We start from the raw sequence: 15160 nt of genomic DNA, 5'->3' as shown, positions 1-15160 counted from the left end.
GTCCTGGCTGAATTCAAGAACGAGCTTTTCACATGGGTTCCGCAGGGGTTCCGGGCCATCATGAAAAGCACGCATATGAACACACGTTTTCATTAGCGTGTAAACAGGAAAACAAACACCCCCCCGCCCTGGAGACATTCATTCTCTTGAGTGGCAATGCCAGGGTTTTTGTTGTTTTCTTAGATTTTTATTTTTACACGTTTTGTGACATTTCCCTTCGCAGGGAGCAGGTTAGCAAGGGAAGCCTTTTAGATGAGGCCATCCTCAATATACATTTTAAACAAACAATATCGAAGCAGCCCGCGGGAAGGTGAGAAGCAGCCCATGAATACTATTAAGGCGAAACAACAGTAAATAGGAAAAGACCGCATCCTCACCCCAAAGTTATGCTCACTTATTTCTCCTCCACTTATCGGTGACGAAGACCAACTCTCCCTAAACGTTCCTTGAAGCCGGGGAGATGCGCGTCTCGGGGGCCTGAGGACCGTCCGTGTGAAACCCAGAGGGGAGAACTTTCAATGCCACCCTCACCCCTGAGGCCATGACCTACCTGAGGGTGATGCCATCTGGCTCATTCCTCCTCTGTGCACTCCGGGCAGTTCTATGATACTGTTAGAAAAAGCGTAGTCTAGGCAACATCGTGGGAAAGAAACCATCTTGGATTACAATATGCTGGGGTGTTTGAGATACTAGCTTTAACGTGACATTACACCTTTAAAGATCGAAGTTTTCAGCCCGGTCTGCACAGCTCAGTGGTTGAGCGGCAACCTATGAACCAGGAGGTCACGGTTCAATTCCCAGACAGGACTCATGCCTAGAATGTGGGCTCCATCCCCAGTAGGGGGCGTGCAGGAGGCAGCTGATCCATGATTCTCTCCCATCGATGTTTCTCTCTCTCTCTCCCACTCTGAAATCAATAAAAATATATTTTTAAAAACTGAAATGCCGCAATAGCCTGGAGCTACCCTCTCCATAAATAAGATGCTCTATTTTCTAAACTTCTGTACAGAGAAAGCTATTCATTCAAGTGTTACAGTGGGTTTAACTCTATGACGTGTCACTTTTTCCTAAAGGTGAAATCATGTAGATTTCAAAGTGAGCCATCTGCTTATCTCCTATGATTTCTTTCTGAAAAGACTTCAGAAAGAGAAAAGTGCATTGTTTTCTTTTTTTTTTCCCCCTTACAAGGTTAGTTGACTATTAGTAGCACATGCAAAGAAAATGTCCTCTGTAATACGTAACTTTTTTCTGGCTGCCGGTGGGGCAGCTTACCTAAAGGTAGAGTTGCAAATAGGTGCGAGGCGTGTCTGTGACCAGGTGCAAATTGGTGCAAGCCGTCCCCAGGAGCGAAAACTCCCAGGGGGGGAAAAAAAAAAAGGAACTTTTAAGCCCAGCCAGCGTGGCTCAGTGGTGGAGTGTCAACCTATGAACCAGAACGTGTTCAACGCCCAGGTTGCGGGCTCGACCCCCAGTAGGGGGCGTGCAAGAGGCAGCCGACCCATGATTCTCTCCCATCATGGATGTTTCTCTCCCACTCCCTCTCTGAAATCAATAAAAATTTTATTTTTTAAAAAAACAAACAAAAAACTTTTAAGACCACAAAGATCAACGGTATTTTTGAAAAGCCCCAACTCAGATAAAACTCCAGCGCCTTTTAAGACACACATTCATTCATTCGACACCTTTCCAGGCCGCAAAGAAAGTTGACATTACCTGGCGCCCTCTTTGGAGAAATTAAAAAGATGGGGGAGGGTTCAGTAAAGAGTGGGAACTTCACACACACACACACACACACACACACCCGCTGACAATGAGCCAAGGCCTCTGCAGGTTGGTACATTACGAAACCAAATACCCTCGAACACAAAGACGTCATCAAAACCAGTGTCCGTCATCCTCGTCCCCCTGACTGTCGAGATAGAGGACGGCCACTTTCTTCTCGTCCGAGACCACCGACCTCTGGTCCACCATCCTCTGCAGCTGCACCGTCCTGTCGAACACAGCCTGCTCCCGGGAGGCCACGCGGGCGGCCTGGTCCTCCTCACGGCCGGCCTCCCTCCAGGTACTGCCGTGAGCATCCCCTTCCGTCCCTGTGGCGAAGCGGACCGTGGCCTCTCGGGCCCAGCGGGGGGCCGCCTCCGTGGGACTCACGTCCATCTGAAAGGTAAACGCAGCTCCTTTGGGCCCCGGAACTGCCTGCCTTGGCGTCCTGCTGCCTGCGGGCTTGCCTAGGCCCTCCGGGAAGCCCACGGAACCAGCCAGGGCCCATGTTTTGGAAATGGGCCCACAGAAGGCAGCATGCTCAGAGGTTTGGGTTTCTGCAAGACTTCGGTGCCTAAAGGGTCTGCTCGTGCCCAGCCGGCGGTGGCTCAGTGGGTGAGCGTCGACCAGTGAACCAGGAGGTCGCGGTTCGATTCCCGGTCAGGGCGCATGCCCGGGTTGCGGGCTCGGTTCTCAGTGGGGGGTGTGCAGGAGGCAGCCGATCCATGGTTCTCTCTCATCATGGATGTTTCTCTCTCTCCCTCTCCCTTCCTCTCTGAAATAGGTAAAAATATATTTTTAAAAAAGTAATAATAGCCGAACCGGTTTGGCTCAGTGGATAGAGCATCGGCCTGCGGACTGAAGGGTCCCAGGTTTGATTCCGGTCAAGGGCATGTGCCTTGGTTGCGGGCACATCCCCAGTGGGGGGCGTGCAGGAGGCAGCTGATCAATCTCTCTCATCGATGTTTCTAGCTCTCTATCCCTCTCCCTTCTTCTCTGTGGAAAATCAATAAAATATATTTTTTTAAAAAAGTAATAATCATCATCGCCAACCTCCCCTGCCCCAGAAACAGGGCCTTATAAACTCCTTTCCCTTTGAGCATGAAACTGTTTGGAGCCACATGCCCGGTGGCTCCCTGGCCTGTGTCGAGTTCTGGGGGGGTTGGAGGGAAGAGGGGAGGCCAAGTTCTTCTGCACCCCCTGCCTGCTGCCAGGCAGGGTCAGGCACTTGGGAGACGATTTCTTTGGACACTCGACTTGGACCGGGACCTACTGGAAAGCGCCTCAAAAAACAGCAGGCTCCCTCGGAACTGGCTGCCCGGCCCCAGCCACCTTCCCCACTCACCTGTCCTGCCGCCGGTCCTTCGGGGGGGACCTGCTCGGTCCTCCAAACTCCAGAGGGGCCGATTTTAATGTGTCTCACAGACGAGCTGACGTCCTCCAGCACATGCGAGCGGGCAAAGCTCCGTGGGCTGGTGACCTCCACGGTGGCCGACACCGGCCTCTGCGTGGTGGTGACCGTCTCCGAGCTGCGAGAGGCCCAGCCGGCGTCATCGTCCTCGGCGGAGGCGCTGTACAGCTCCTGGGTGGCCCAGCGCTTGAAGCCCAAGCCGGTCGCCGGTGGTGACGCTCCAGCATCCCCGTCTGGGCTCCCGGGTCCCGGGCTGCGTCGCTGGGCCAGGCTGCCTCGCACCACGGCCTCCACGGCTCGCTCTATTTCACCGGCGTCGTCTCTGCTCAGCTCCTCCAGGTCTAGCTGGTCGGTGTCCACGGTCTGGGACAGGTTGACTTCGGCCACCAGGGTCATGGCCCCGCCGCCCGAGGGCTGGACTTTCTTCACGTCCACCGAGAGGCGGCCGCCCAGCCCGCCCTGGTCCTGGGTGGTGAGGGCAGACAGCTCCTCCCTCACCCGCTCCGGGAGGCTCTCCTCCAGCTGCTCCATCACCTCCACCAGCTGGTGCCTGGGCTCCCTGAAGTCTCTGTTGATCGACGCGTGGAACTGGTGCGGGATTTTAATCTCCTTGTCGATGACCGTGGCTTCGGCGCGAAACTCGCCGCTGGTCGTCTCCTCGATCCAGTGCGGGGAGCCCACCTCCGCCTCCGGAGACGATGCTGGGGTACCCGGGGACTTCCCCGCCGTCTCTGCCCAGGAGACCGTCCTCCGGGACGCCGGCACGATCTCGTCCTGCCAGGAGTACCGGATGGTGGACTCCTCTTCGATGTGGATCTGCCCGTACACCGAGCCCTCATCCTTGTCCTGCCCGAAGTCACGCCCCTCGGGGCCCTCCTCCGGGGTGGACACGAAATACCTCTGCTCTTCCTCCGAGTCACCTGCCTCCGTCACTTCTTCCACCCGCGTGGCGTTCCCCGGGGGCAGCGTGGATTTCTGACGTCGAGCCGCTGAGAACTCGACCTCCTTCTCCTCCCCGAACCCCGGGGACGCGTCGTCGGCCTCCTCCACTCGGAAGGGGGTGGAAAACTCCTCCGTCCTCCCGCCCGCCACGTAGCTCACGGGCTCTTCCACGATCTCCACGTTGACCACCTTGGCCCTGCCCTCCCTCCCCTTCAGACCGAGACTGATGAGGTCCCCGATCATCCGCTCCGTGGACTTGGCCTTCAGCTCCACCTCGGCCTTCCCGCCCTGGCCCAGAAGGGAGTCCAGGCCGGCTCCGTCCCGCACGTCCATCTCCTCCGTCCGTCTCGACTCCACCACGATCTCCGTCTTGGTTCCCTTGTCCCCGGGCAGCTCCCTCCGGCCCACGTACGTGACCTTCGTGTCCGGAAAGGCCTCGGTCTCGGGAGACTGGGTGAACCGCTTCAGCACGCTGGACACGATGCTCTCCGCGATGGTTTCCGTCGTGGCGTCGCCGCTCGGCGAGCCCGCGGCCTCCCTGGCGTCCAGCCCGAACCTCGCCTCTCTCCTCGTGTCCATCCCTCCCCCCGGACCACCACCTGCATCCTTTTGTAGGGGCGTCCGGGCCCCTCGGGCGGCCCCCTCCTCTGCCCGGCTGTCCCGGGACACTTCCAGGCGGATCGGTACCTCTCTCACCCGCACACACGTCTCTTGGGGGGGCTCCCTCCCTTTCGCCTTGTCCTTCATGAGCTCGCTCTCCCTCTTCCTGGCTTCTTTATCCAACTTGGTCAGCTCCTCCCACCGCAGGTTCCTCTCCTCCGAAGCCTTCTCCTTCGAGTCAAACATCTTCTCTTCTCGCTTCACGTGGATGGTCACAGGCCGGCTTCTCTCCTGGCTTCTCTCCCGCTCCCTCGCGGCCGGAGCTTCCGTTTTCTTTCCCAAAACGACGATCCTCTCCTCGGACCAGGCGCTCTCGGGGGCACCCACCGCCACTCGGTCCCTGCGGTCGCGGTGGGACTCGCGGGCGGGGCTGGCCTCTCTGGCCAGACGCGCCTTGGGACCTTCGTCGGTTCTCGGCCTCCCAGGGAATGTCTGCGCGAGCACCCCGGCTTTCCTCGAAAGCCCGGACATGGGAGAGAAAGTCCTGAAACGGGCCTGACTGTTGGCGGTTTTCTCGTAGGCGGTCTCCCGCCGGGCGGTGGGGAGGACAGGAGATCCCGGGCCCGGGAAGCGTCCCCTGGCGGCGGGCCCCGTGGCTGTGTGGGGCGGGGGCCGGGTCCAGCTGCGACGGACACTCCCGGGGGGCGGCTTGTGCCTCAGAAACAGGTTTCTCTCGTTTTCCCTCATTTCCCTCTGTAACGTCGCGTGCGTGTGCTGGTAGGCCGTGGTTCTGAGCTCTGTAGGAAGCAAACGGTTCATTAAAACCAGCATCATGGGTACCTCTTTCTATCATAAAAGCATCTCCCCCCCCCCCAGGTCTATCCCATCCAATAAACACACACTATTACCACGGAACGGTCGTCATCAATAAGATAGTTTCAAATCTCCAACTTATCCTGTTGCTATAAAACATGGCACTGTAGCCCTGGCTGGTGTTCTCGGTGGTTATAGACCAGTGGTTCTCAACCTTCTGGCCTTTTAAATCCAGTTCCTCATGTTGTGACCCAACCGTAATATTATATTCGTTGTTATTTCATCACTGTCATGTTGCTGCTGTGATGAATCGTCATGTAAATATCTGATAGGCAGGATGGTCTTAGGCGACCCCTGGGAAAGGGTCGTTCGACCGCCAAAGGGGTCGCGACCCACAAGTTGAGAACCGCTGTTCTAGAGTGTTAGCCCGCACACTGAAGGGTCTTGGATTCGATTCCCGGTCAAGGCCCTATACCTCGGTTGCAGGTTCGATCACCAACCCCAGCTGGGGCACATGTAGGAGGCAGCCCATCAATGGGTCTCTCACATTGATGTTCCTCTCCCCCCACCCCCCTCTCTCTCTCTCACCATCCACCCTGAGAGCATCCCCCTCCCACCCCAGTGCTACCCACACCCCATCCTGTCTTCTCTCCCCATTGGTCTCCATGGTAGCAAAGGCCAGAGGCCTCTCATACAGGAGGGAGATCAAGACAGGACAATTTCTACGAAGATTCCTCTTTTGGGGTCAATATACTGGTTCTCCACTGGCACATCCCAGAAAATGATGCGGGAACTGCCTGGTTGTCTAATGCAGGCTCATTGAGAGATCTGTAAGATCCAGGCTAGTTTTAGACCCATCACCTTGTGGGCAGGGGCCCCGCATTATCTGACGCGCTGTGGCCACAGGAGCATACAGCCACTCACAGGCGTGACCGACCCGCTGTCTGGGAACGCATCCGAACACTTATTCGGGGAACAGCTTCAAGGGCACCCATCCTCCTGGGCACAGAGTTCCAAAACAACACGCTTTAGTCTAATCCTTCCTTCGTTTGGCCACGATACATAATTGCTACAATACGTTTTAGTTTATGAATACGGTCTCTGGATCCTTGAAGAAGCTTGGAGAACAATGAATGCATGAAACAAGGTAGCAGACATCCGAAGGCCCTCGTCCTGAGCTTTTCCCAGGATTGAAAATCAGAGCCAGTAAAAGATTAGGGAGCCCGGGACCTAACCTGGGGTCCTCCTCGGAGTCTGGTCCTGGTCCGTGTTTGCTTTCCACCCCACCCCCCACTTCTTTCTAAGTCACGGGTGGGGAACCTTTTTTCTGTCAAGGGCCATCTGGATACTTATCACATCATTCACAGGCCCTACAAAATTATCAACTTATAAACTGTCTGGCCCAGGGGCTGTATAAGGCCCTGGAAGTCACTTGGCCTGGCTCTGAGTTAATGAACTGTTTGACCAAACAGAACAGGCTGGTTTCTAAGTGGGTCATTCTGTATGGCCCCAGAGTGATATCATAAATATGCAAATGGCCCTTGGCAGGAAAAAAGATCCCCCACCCCTGAAAATGGTGGCCCGTTGGATAAAATCTATTCGGTACGTAAGAGTGGGGTGAACAACGGTTATGCAACAAAATCACATCTAAACCCCAATGCCTCCAGGTGAACGACGCTTTGCTGTTTATCCTCGGGCGGAAGCTGTCCAGATGGGAAGCATCTGGAAGTTCAAGAATTAGCTTTTCTGGTCTTTACCTCGCGGCAGGTGTTCCATGCGCTCAGCCAGGATCCGTATCTCTGGATTACTTTCTCCTTCCAATAAGGCTCTGTGGAAGTAATAATAATAATAATAACAACAACTCATTAGGAAACAGAGCACAAGATGGGCTCTGAGGGCCGCACTGTGGAGTCCTGGGTCGATGACCACAACGTCACAGGCTCTGAGTTTGAGGACTCGTGTCTGAACGCAGACCCGGGGGGTGGAGCATTCATCCGATCGAATGAACAAAATGAGGGTCTACCCCTGACTGGTTTGTTCAGTGGTTAGAGCATCAGCCCGGGAACTGAAGGGTCCTGGGTTCGATTCCTGGGTCAAGGGCATGTGCCCCGGTTGCAGGCTCGATCCCCGGTCCCGTTTGGGACGCGTGCGGGAGGCAATCAATCGATGTCTCTCTCTCTCTCTCTCACATCGATGTTTCTCTCTCTCTGTTGCTCCCCTTCCCTTCCACTCTCTCTAAAACAAACCAATACACAAAACAACGACAACAAAAGCATTCGATCAGGTGATTTCTTTGGCCACGTCGAGCTCCAAAAGTCTAAGAAACTGCGGCATCTTCATCGGGTTGTGATTCCCGCCGACAACGGAGAGCCCCGAGGACACAGTGGCCAGGCCAGCTTTGGGCCCGCGGACCGGGCGTGCTGGGGCTGGGGCTGGGGCTGGGTCGGCCCGGGATGTCCCTTGCGCCAGGAGACCCTAGGAGGCTGGCTGCTGCGGGCACCACAATTGTCGCGTTGCCGGAGCGACGCGGGACATCACTAACTTCCCTGCCAAGAAGTAACAAGCTGTGGATGGCAACGGGCAGGCAGCAGCGGGGGCCATTTGGAAACGCTGCCGATTACCGCTGAGAGCCGGGCACGGAAACAGGTGGGACGCCAGGGCTGGGCAGGGGCCTGGCGCCTCAGGCAAATGGGAACCAAGTTCCATGCCCACTGATTCCAAGGCTGGTGATTCCCACGGATACAGGAACCCCGTGGGCGGAGGGGGGTGGGGAGCCAGCCAAGGGGAACCCCTTCTTTTTTTTTCTTAATATATTTTTATTGATGTCAGAGAGGAAGGGAGAGGGAGAGAGAGAGAGAAACATCAATGATGAGAGACAATCATGGATCAGCTGCCTCCTGCAGGCCCTGCGTTGGAGATCGAGCCCCCAACCCGGGCATGTGCCCAGACCAGGAATCGAACTGTGATCTCCTGGTTCCTAGGTCGATGCTCAACCACTGAGCCATGTCGGCTGCTGGGCGGGGAGCCCTTTCTCATGAAAACAGCAAAGATGATGGCGAGATGGATTCTACGCAAGGTGTGTGTGGACAGGTTTGCCACGGACGCAGGGCCGGACATGTACACGTGTGCAGATACCAGAAGACAGACGAGGGGCAGGGCCCGGACCCCAGCCCTTCCACTCAGGAAAATAGCCAGGAAGCAGGACACTAGCCCATTAATCCCACACCCTCTTGACCAGGCGCTTCACGTCCCAGAAACACAAATAGCTTCCGAAGCAGAGAAAATTCTGAGGCCTGTACCGGATCGGAGGAATGTTCTGGGTAAAAGGGAGACTCTGGGGGTGGGCGCCCGAGGATGCCACCGACAGCGAAGGGGCCAGGGTGGGGCTTGGTGAGAAGGCCACGTGCTGGTTCAGACCCGGCGGGAAGCCTCAGGTACCACAGGGCTTGTCGCTGGAGCGGCCCAAGTCAGGACAGAAAGTGTTGGGGAGCACCGGTCAGTGGATACATCCATGACAGGTGTATGTGGAGAGACGTTCAGGGGAAAGAAGATCGCTCGGGCCCGGCTGCCAGTGTGGCTCAGTGGATTGACCATCGTCCCACACACCAAGAGGTCATCTGTTCTATTCCCGGTCAGGGCACATGCCTAGGTTGCGGGCTTAGGCCCCAGTAGGGGGCATGCAGGAGGCAGCCGATTGATGATCAAAGTTTCTCACTCACTGATGTTTCTCTCTCTCCCTCTCTCTCTAAAAACAATAAAAACTATTTAAAAAAAAGATCTCTCACCTGGCCACAGTGGCTCAAGGACTATGAACCAGGAGGTCATGGTTTGGTTCCCAGTCAGGGCACATGCTTGGATTGCGGGCTCGACTCCCAGTAGGGGGCATGCAGGAGGCAGCCAATCCATGATTCTCTCTCATCATGGATGTTTCTCTCTCTCTCTCTCTCCCTTCCTCTCTGAAATCAATAAAGATATTTTTAAAAAAGAAAGAACAAATCCTGCAGACACCCCCTCCAGACCACACTGATGAAAGCCTATTCACCATTTTCTGGAGCTTTTCCCCAAAACGCCCCCACAGGGTTCCCCTCCTGGGGAAGGGCTCAGACCCACATCTGCGTCCCCCTCTCGATGGCTGGCATGGGCAGGTGTCACCTTCTGCACCTGGGCACCCATCCGGGGCCTTCCCAGGCACGGACAGGCAGGCACTGGCCATGTAATCGGTGCCTTAATTAACACACACCCTTCACAACACACACCGAGCCCTGCCCTCCACCAGACGAATGGCAGAGGCATCCACAAACCCACTAGCATAGAGGCCAGAAACGCACGATTTCCTCAAAACCTCTCCAAGGACCATTTTTTTAAAATATATTTTTGTTGACTCCAGAGAGAGGAAGGGAGAGGGAGAGGGAGAGATAGAAACATCAATGATGAGAGAGAATCATGGACCGGCTGCCTCCTGCACACCCACTCCGGGGGATGGAGCCCTCAACCCGGGCATGCGCCCTGACCGGGAATGGAACCGTGACCTCCTGATTCATAGGTCAGTGCTCAACCACGGAGCCACGCTGGCCGGGCTCAGAGGCCTATTTTTAAGGAAGAGACTCGTATGGCTTTAAGAAGTGGGTAGAGCTTCTCTGGTTATTTTGAGGCGAGGAAAGCGGCCTCCAGGCCTTGGTACTGTGAGATGCCAACCTCCTGACTCACCGCCTATTTGTGGCCATTTCATGTGGCTCCCCAGGTCGGCAGCCTCCTCAGCAGAAAAATAAGTGGACGCGTGTGAGAAAACCACGTCTCCGGCCTCATTAAGGAGTCGGGACAAGCCCAGCCAGCCATGGCTCAGTGGTTGAGCGTCGAGCTATGAGCCAGGAGGTCACGGTTCGATTCCCGGTCAGGGCACATGCCCAGGTTGCAGGCTCCATCCCTAGTAGGGGGCGTGCAGGAGGCAGCCGATCCATGATTCTCTCTCATCGTTGATGTTCCTATCTCTCTCTCCCTCTCCCTTCCTCTCTGAAATCCATAAAAATATATGTAAAAAGAAAAACAATCCCAAAGACAAAGCATAAAATCAGAGTCTCCTTATTGCAACCCGGAGAGGAAACAGGAAGATTCCTGCCGGGAAGAGACCGGCCTGGCATCCGGTGTTACCTAACACCGGCTCAGAGGTGGGTTTCCGGGCCAGCCCGGCATAGGCTCTAGAGTGGTGCCAGGTTTGGGGCACCTCCCACCCCAGCCTCCGTCCATGTGACTCATGAGGCACTTTGTCCCCTGGCCAGAGATGGACGCATGACTCAGGAGAGCCTGAGAGCTAGGCCTGGAGTTCCATGGGGATGGCTGGGAAACATCCCCTCCTACGTTGCCAGGACAACGGCCCCTCCTACGTTGCCAGGACAACGGCCCCTCCTCAGTTGCCAGGAAAACAGCCCCTCCACTGTTGCCAAGACAACAGCCTCTCCTCCATTACCAGGACCACAGCCTGGAGCTGCCTAGAGCCCATCCTTACCGATAGGTTGCCACCTCCAGGCTGAGGCTGGTCTTCACCTGCACCAGCTCCTGATAATCCCGCAGGTGGTCGGCCATGGCCAAGGTGAGGGTAGCCTTCTCATCCTCCAGGCGGTCAATCGCACTCTAGAAAGATCAGAGGGTGTTTAGATCAAGGCCTGGAGCTGTGCTGGGTCCAACTGGCGGTAACAATAGTCCAGGTCACAGAGAGATGAAAACCGTCCAGGTTAAAGGGGCAGTCATCGCAAGGATGGTTTCAAGTGGTGCATTTGTTCCACATAGCAATTGTTGTTGTTTTTTATTACATATGGAAGTTTTGTGTGTTTTTTAATCCTCACTGAGGATATTTTTCCATTGATTTTTTTGGGGGGGAGAATGGAAGGGAGGAGGGGGAGAGAGAGAGAGAGGCATTGATGTTTAAGAGACATACCAATTGATTGTCTCCAACCCGGCTGGGGATTGAGCCTGCAACTGAGGTACGTGTCCCTTTTATAAAATGAAGGAATTTTTAAAATTTTTAAAATATTTTTATTGATTTCAGAGAGGAAGGGAGACAGAGATAGAAACATCCATGATGAGAGAGAATCATAGATCGGCTGCCTCCTGCACGCCCCCTACTGGGGATCAAGCCCACAACCCCGACATGTGCCCTGACCAGGAATCGAACTGTGACCTCCTGTTTCATAGATCGATGCTCAACCACTGAGCCATGCTGGCCGGGCGAAATCTTTTTTGACTGTACTTGTAGGACATCAGTAACAGGGCACGTGCTCACATGACTCTTTACAGCCCTTCTGCATGTCAATCCCATCTGTCCATCTCTCTCCATGTGCTGTGTGTCCCCGCTTCTAGAACAATGCCAGCTGCACAGCACCCCACTGATGACTCCAGACTCAGCCACAAGGTTAGCGTATAGAACATAAACACTTTACTCCCTTCTGCTCTACAAAATTCAACCTAAACAGTCCAACCTGAGACTCTGTTGTAGCTTATTCTTTTCGAAGACGTTCATGTATTGTCAAGCTGCTTAGAAAAAATAAAACCAGATGCACTCAATTCTCCAACCACAAACCTCCTAAGCTGGTTAAGGTCTCCGAGCCATGCCAAAGGGGTACGGGCAAAGAATCTCTCTTCCCAGAAGGCACGGAAGAGTTCTGCACCCCACCCCTTCACCCCCCAAAACACAGAGGAAAATCAAACTGCGTTGGAGTGAAAGGAAGTATTGTCCCAACCACATTTCCATGCGAGTCAACTTTTCCGGAAACTGCCAAAGGGAAGTTTGACTTTTGGAAGCAGGGACCTAAGACTCATTGGCGCCCGAGCCGGTTTGGCTCAGTGGATAGAGCGTCAGCCTGCGGACTGAAGGGTCCCAGGATCGATTCCAGTCAAGGGCACATGCCCAGGTTGCGGGCTCGATCCCCATTAGGGGGCGTGCAGGAGGCAGCCGATGCATGATGTTTCTCAGCAACGTTATTTCTTTCTCTCTACCTCCCTCTCTCTTCAATCAATTTTTAAAAAATTTAATTAGGGGGATAAGGGTTCTTTCCACCCCTAGAGCTTCCAGGTCTGAGATAAGCCGAGGGAGCCACGACAGCAAAGGAATGGTGAGGATTCAGCCCACACAACACGCCTCCAGGCAGCATCTTCCAAACCCACTCACTCTTGCACCGCCATATCACCCGATCGCAAATCTTTTAACTCGGAGCTACACAAACTGTTCCCTTAAAAAAATACTTCTGAGTTTATGGGCGTGTTATTTTAAGCCGTCCTCCTGGGAACTACTGATAGGAAGATTTGGGATTATTTCCAATTCTGTCCGAGACTGGGCAGGGCGTACAGACAATAAATCACACCAGGTGTCACCCGGGCAGTATCCGAGGTTTGAGCCTGTGCTTCTCTGAAACAGCAACTGTTTACCTTACTCGGCACTTGTTATAACAGCCTGCCACCGGGCAGCGTTTCCGCGGCTTTTACACTCCCCAGAGACCTGGCTTCAGCTCGGACTGTGAAAAAAACACACACCCCACATCTCTGGCCCTGGCCTGTTTGGCTCAGTGGATAGAGCACTGGCCTGCGGACCGAAGGGTTCCAAGTTCGATTCCAGTCAAGGGCACATGCCCAGGTTGTGGGCTCGATCCCCAGTAGAGGGTGTTCAGGAGGCAGATGATCCATGATTCTCTCTCATCATGGATGTTTCTATCTCTCTTTCCCTCTCCTTCCTCTCTGAAATCAATTTAAAAATATTTTTTTTAAAAAAGATGACAGGGACAGAGCTAGCCACCAGAACCTGGCATTTGGCACTCGCCCCCTGAGTCCATGGGCCAGGGGTCCATTTTCCGGGGCTGGAGAGATGTTGGGACCCTGAGGTCCTGAGGCAGAGCAAGGTGCCCCCCTTCAGTGTCCTGGCCCTAGGCAGCTCAGGCAACCTCGGGGCCAACACCACCCAGGGTGACGCCCAGTGAAGGCGCCGTGGGTCCGGGGAGACCCGCCGCTCCCCCAGCCCCTGCAGGGCGCTCCGGGGCCCGGATGGGGCTGGTCCCTGCGAACGGACCTGCCGCTCCTGGGCCTGCAGCTCGTAGGCCTCGCGCATCCGCAGCAGCTCCTCTTCCAACAGCGCGCGCAGCTGCTCCAGCTCCAGCGCCTGGCGCTGCAAGGCTTCGGCCTCCTGCGCGCACAGCCGGCTCTCCTCCTCGGCCTGCTGCCGGCTCTCCTGGCCGCGCCTCAGGGCCGCCTCCAGCTCGCGCACTTGGTCCTCGTACACCTGCACCGTCTCCCGCCACGACTCGGCCACCAGCAGCGAGTAGCTGTCGTGCACCTCCCGCAGGCGCGGCGGCGGGGGCGCGGCGGGCCGGAGGGCGCGGGCGCTGTAGCTCAGGGTCAGGCCGGCCGCCAGCGCGCGCAGCTCCCGCAGGTCCCGCTCGTGGGCCGCGTCCAGGCCGCGGCGCTCGGCCTGCAGCCGGCCCAGCAGCGCCTCGAGGGCCGCGCGCGCGCCCAGGGCCTCCTGCAGCTCCCGCCGCTGCGCCCCCAGCTCGGCGTCCAGGCGGCGGCGGGCGGCGCGCGTCTCCTCCGCCAGCAGCTGCACCTCCCGCAGCTCGCGCCGCAGGGCATCGCGCTCGCCCTCGGCCAGCGCCGTGGCCCAGCTCAGCTCGTCCAGCTGCTGCCGCAAGCCGCGCGCCTCCTCCGCCCAGCGGGCCTGGCCCTCGGCGTCCGGGCCCTGCAGCCCGTGCCGGCCGCGCAGCTCCTCTTCCAGGAGCAGGTTCTCGCGCTCCAGCTCGCGCACCCGGCACACGTAGTCGTAGAGCCGGGCGTTGAGCTCCTGCAGCTCGGCCTTCTCGGGGCCCGTGTGCAGCTGCCAGGACAGCATCGTTGCGGGTGTGCGGGGCGCTGCCAGCCGGCCGGCCTGTCCCCTCCTGTCCCGGTCTTGTCCCCTCCGATGCGCCGCTCCCGCCCCGCCGCCGCCGCTACCGCTACCGCCGCCCGGGAGGCCCGCAGACTGCGCCCCGAGCTGGCGAGCAGCCGCACTTAGGTCCCCGGCAGGGGGCGGGGCGCGGGCAGGTGCCCAGCCAATCAGAGCGCAGCGCGGCGCGGCGCGCCCAGGGCGCAGCGCACGGACGCCGCGGGCTGTGGGGACGCGCGGCGCCACCTGGTGCCGGAGTGGCCGCGGCGCCCGGCCGGCCGGTGCGCACCTCGGGGCCCGCGCGCGCCCGGGGTGCTGGTCGCCGCCTGGCCGTCGGGTCCTGGTCGCCGGCCGAAGGGACGAGGGGAAAAGGCTCCCTGTTGCTGCCCTGCCGCGCGCACCGACGGCACCCAAGGGTCCGACCCGGCCTTCGTGGGCGGACTCTGAAGCTGCCATGAGGTGAGAGGCCGGGTTTGGCAGGGGGGCCTTGGAGTTTGGAGGAATGTCTGTCTTTCAAAAGTGCACAGATACACGTCTCATATACGTCTGTACCTTATCGTATGCACTTATGCACACCCCTATGCAGGAAAAGTTCCATTTTCACTGGAAACGGAAGTGCATACCCAGGTGCTGAAGTTTTGACGCACAAGCGAGGCGTCTGACACGGGGTTGCTGGCATCCCATGTTTGGCTTCTTAGAGCAGCGGTTCTCAACCTGTGGGTCGCGACCCCTTT

At 56.9% G+C, this 15160-nt stretch overlaps 1 protein-coding gene across 1 annotated transcript; it reads right to left on the bottom strand.

The window, feature by feature from the left end:
• Positions 1–181: 181 nt before the first annotated feature.
• On the bottom strand, positions 182–14393 carry SYNM (synemin; the record flags this gene model as incomplete). The annotated part of the gene is made up of 5 exons (XM_081114763.1): positions 182–2157; positions 3107–5511; positions 7285–7355; positions 11031–11155; positions 13581–14393. 5 exons carry the CDS (start codon positions 14391–14393, stop codon positions 1876–1878), a joined length of 3696 nt encoding a protein of 1231 aa, XP_080970889.1. The 3' UTR covers positions 182–1875.
• Between the last annotated feature and the right edge of the window lie 767 nt (positions 14394–15160).

This window comes from Myotis nattereri (assembly GCF_964212035.1).
Source record: "Myotis nattereri genome assembly, chromosome: 21".
Lineage (NCBI taxonomy): Eukaryota > Metazoa > Chordata > Mammalia > Chiroptera > Vespertilionidae > Myotis > Myotis nattereri.
Note: the sequence above shows the minus strand (reverse complement) of the source record. Positions and strands in the feature narration are given on the sequence as shown.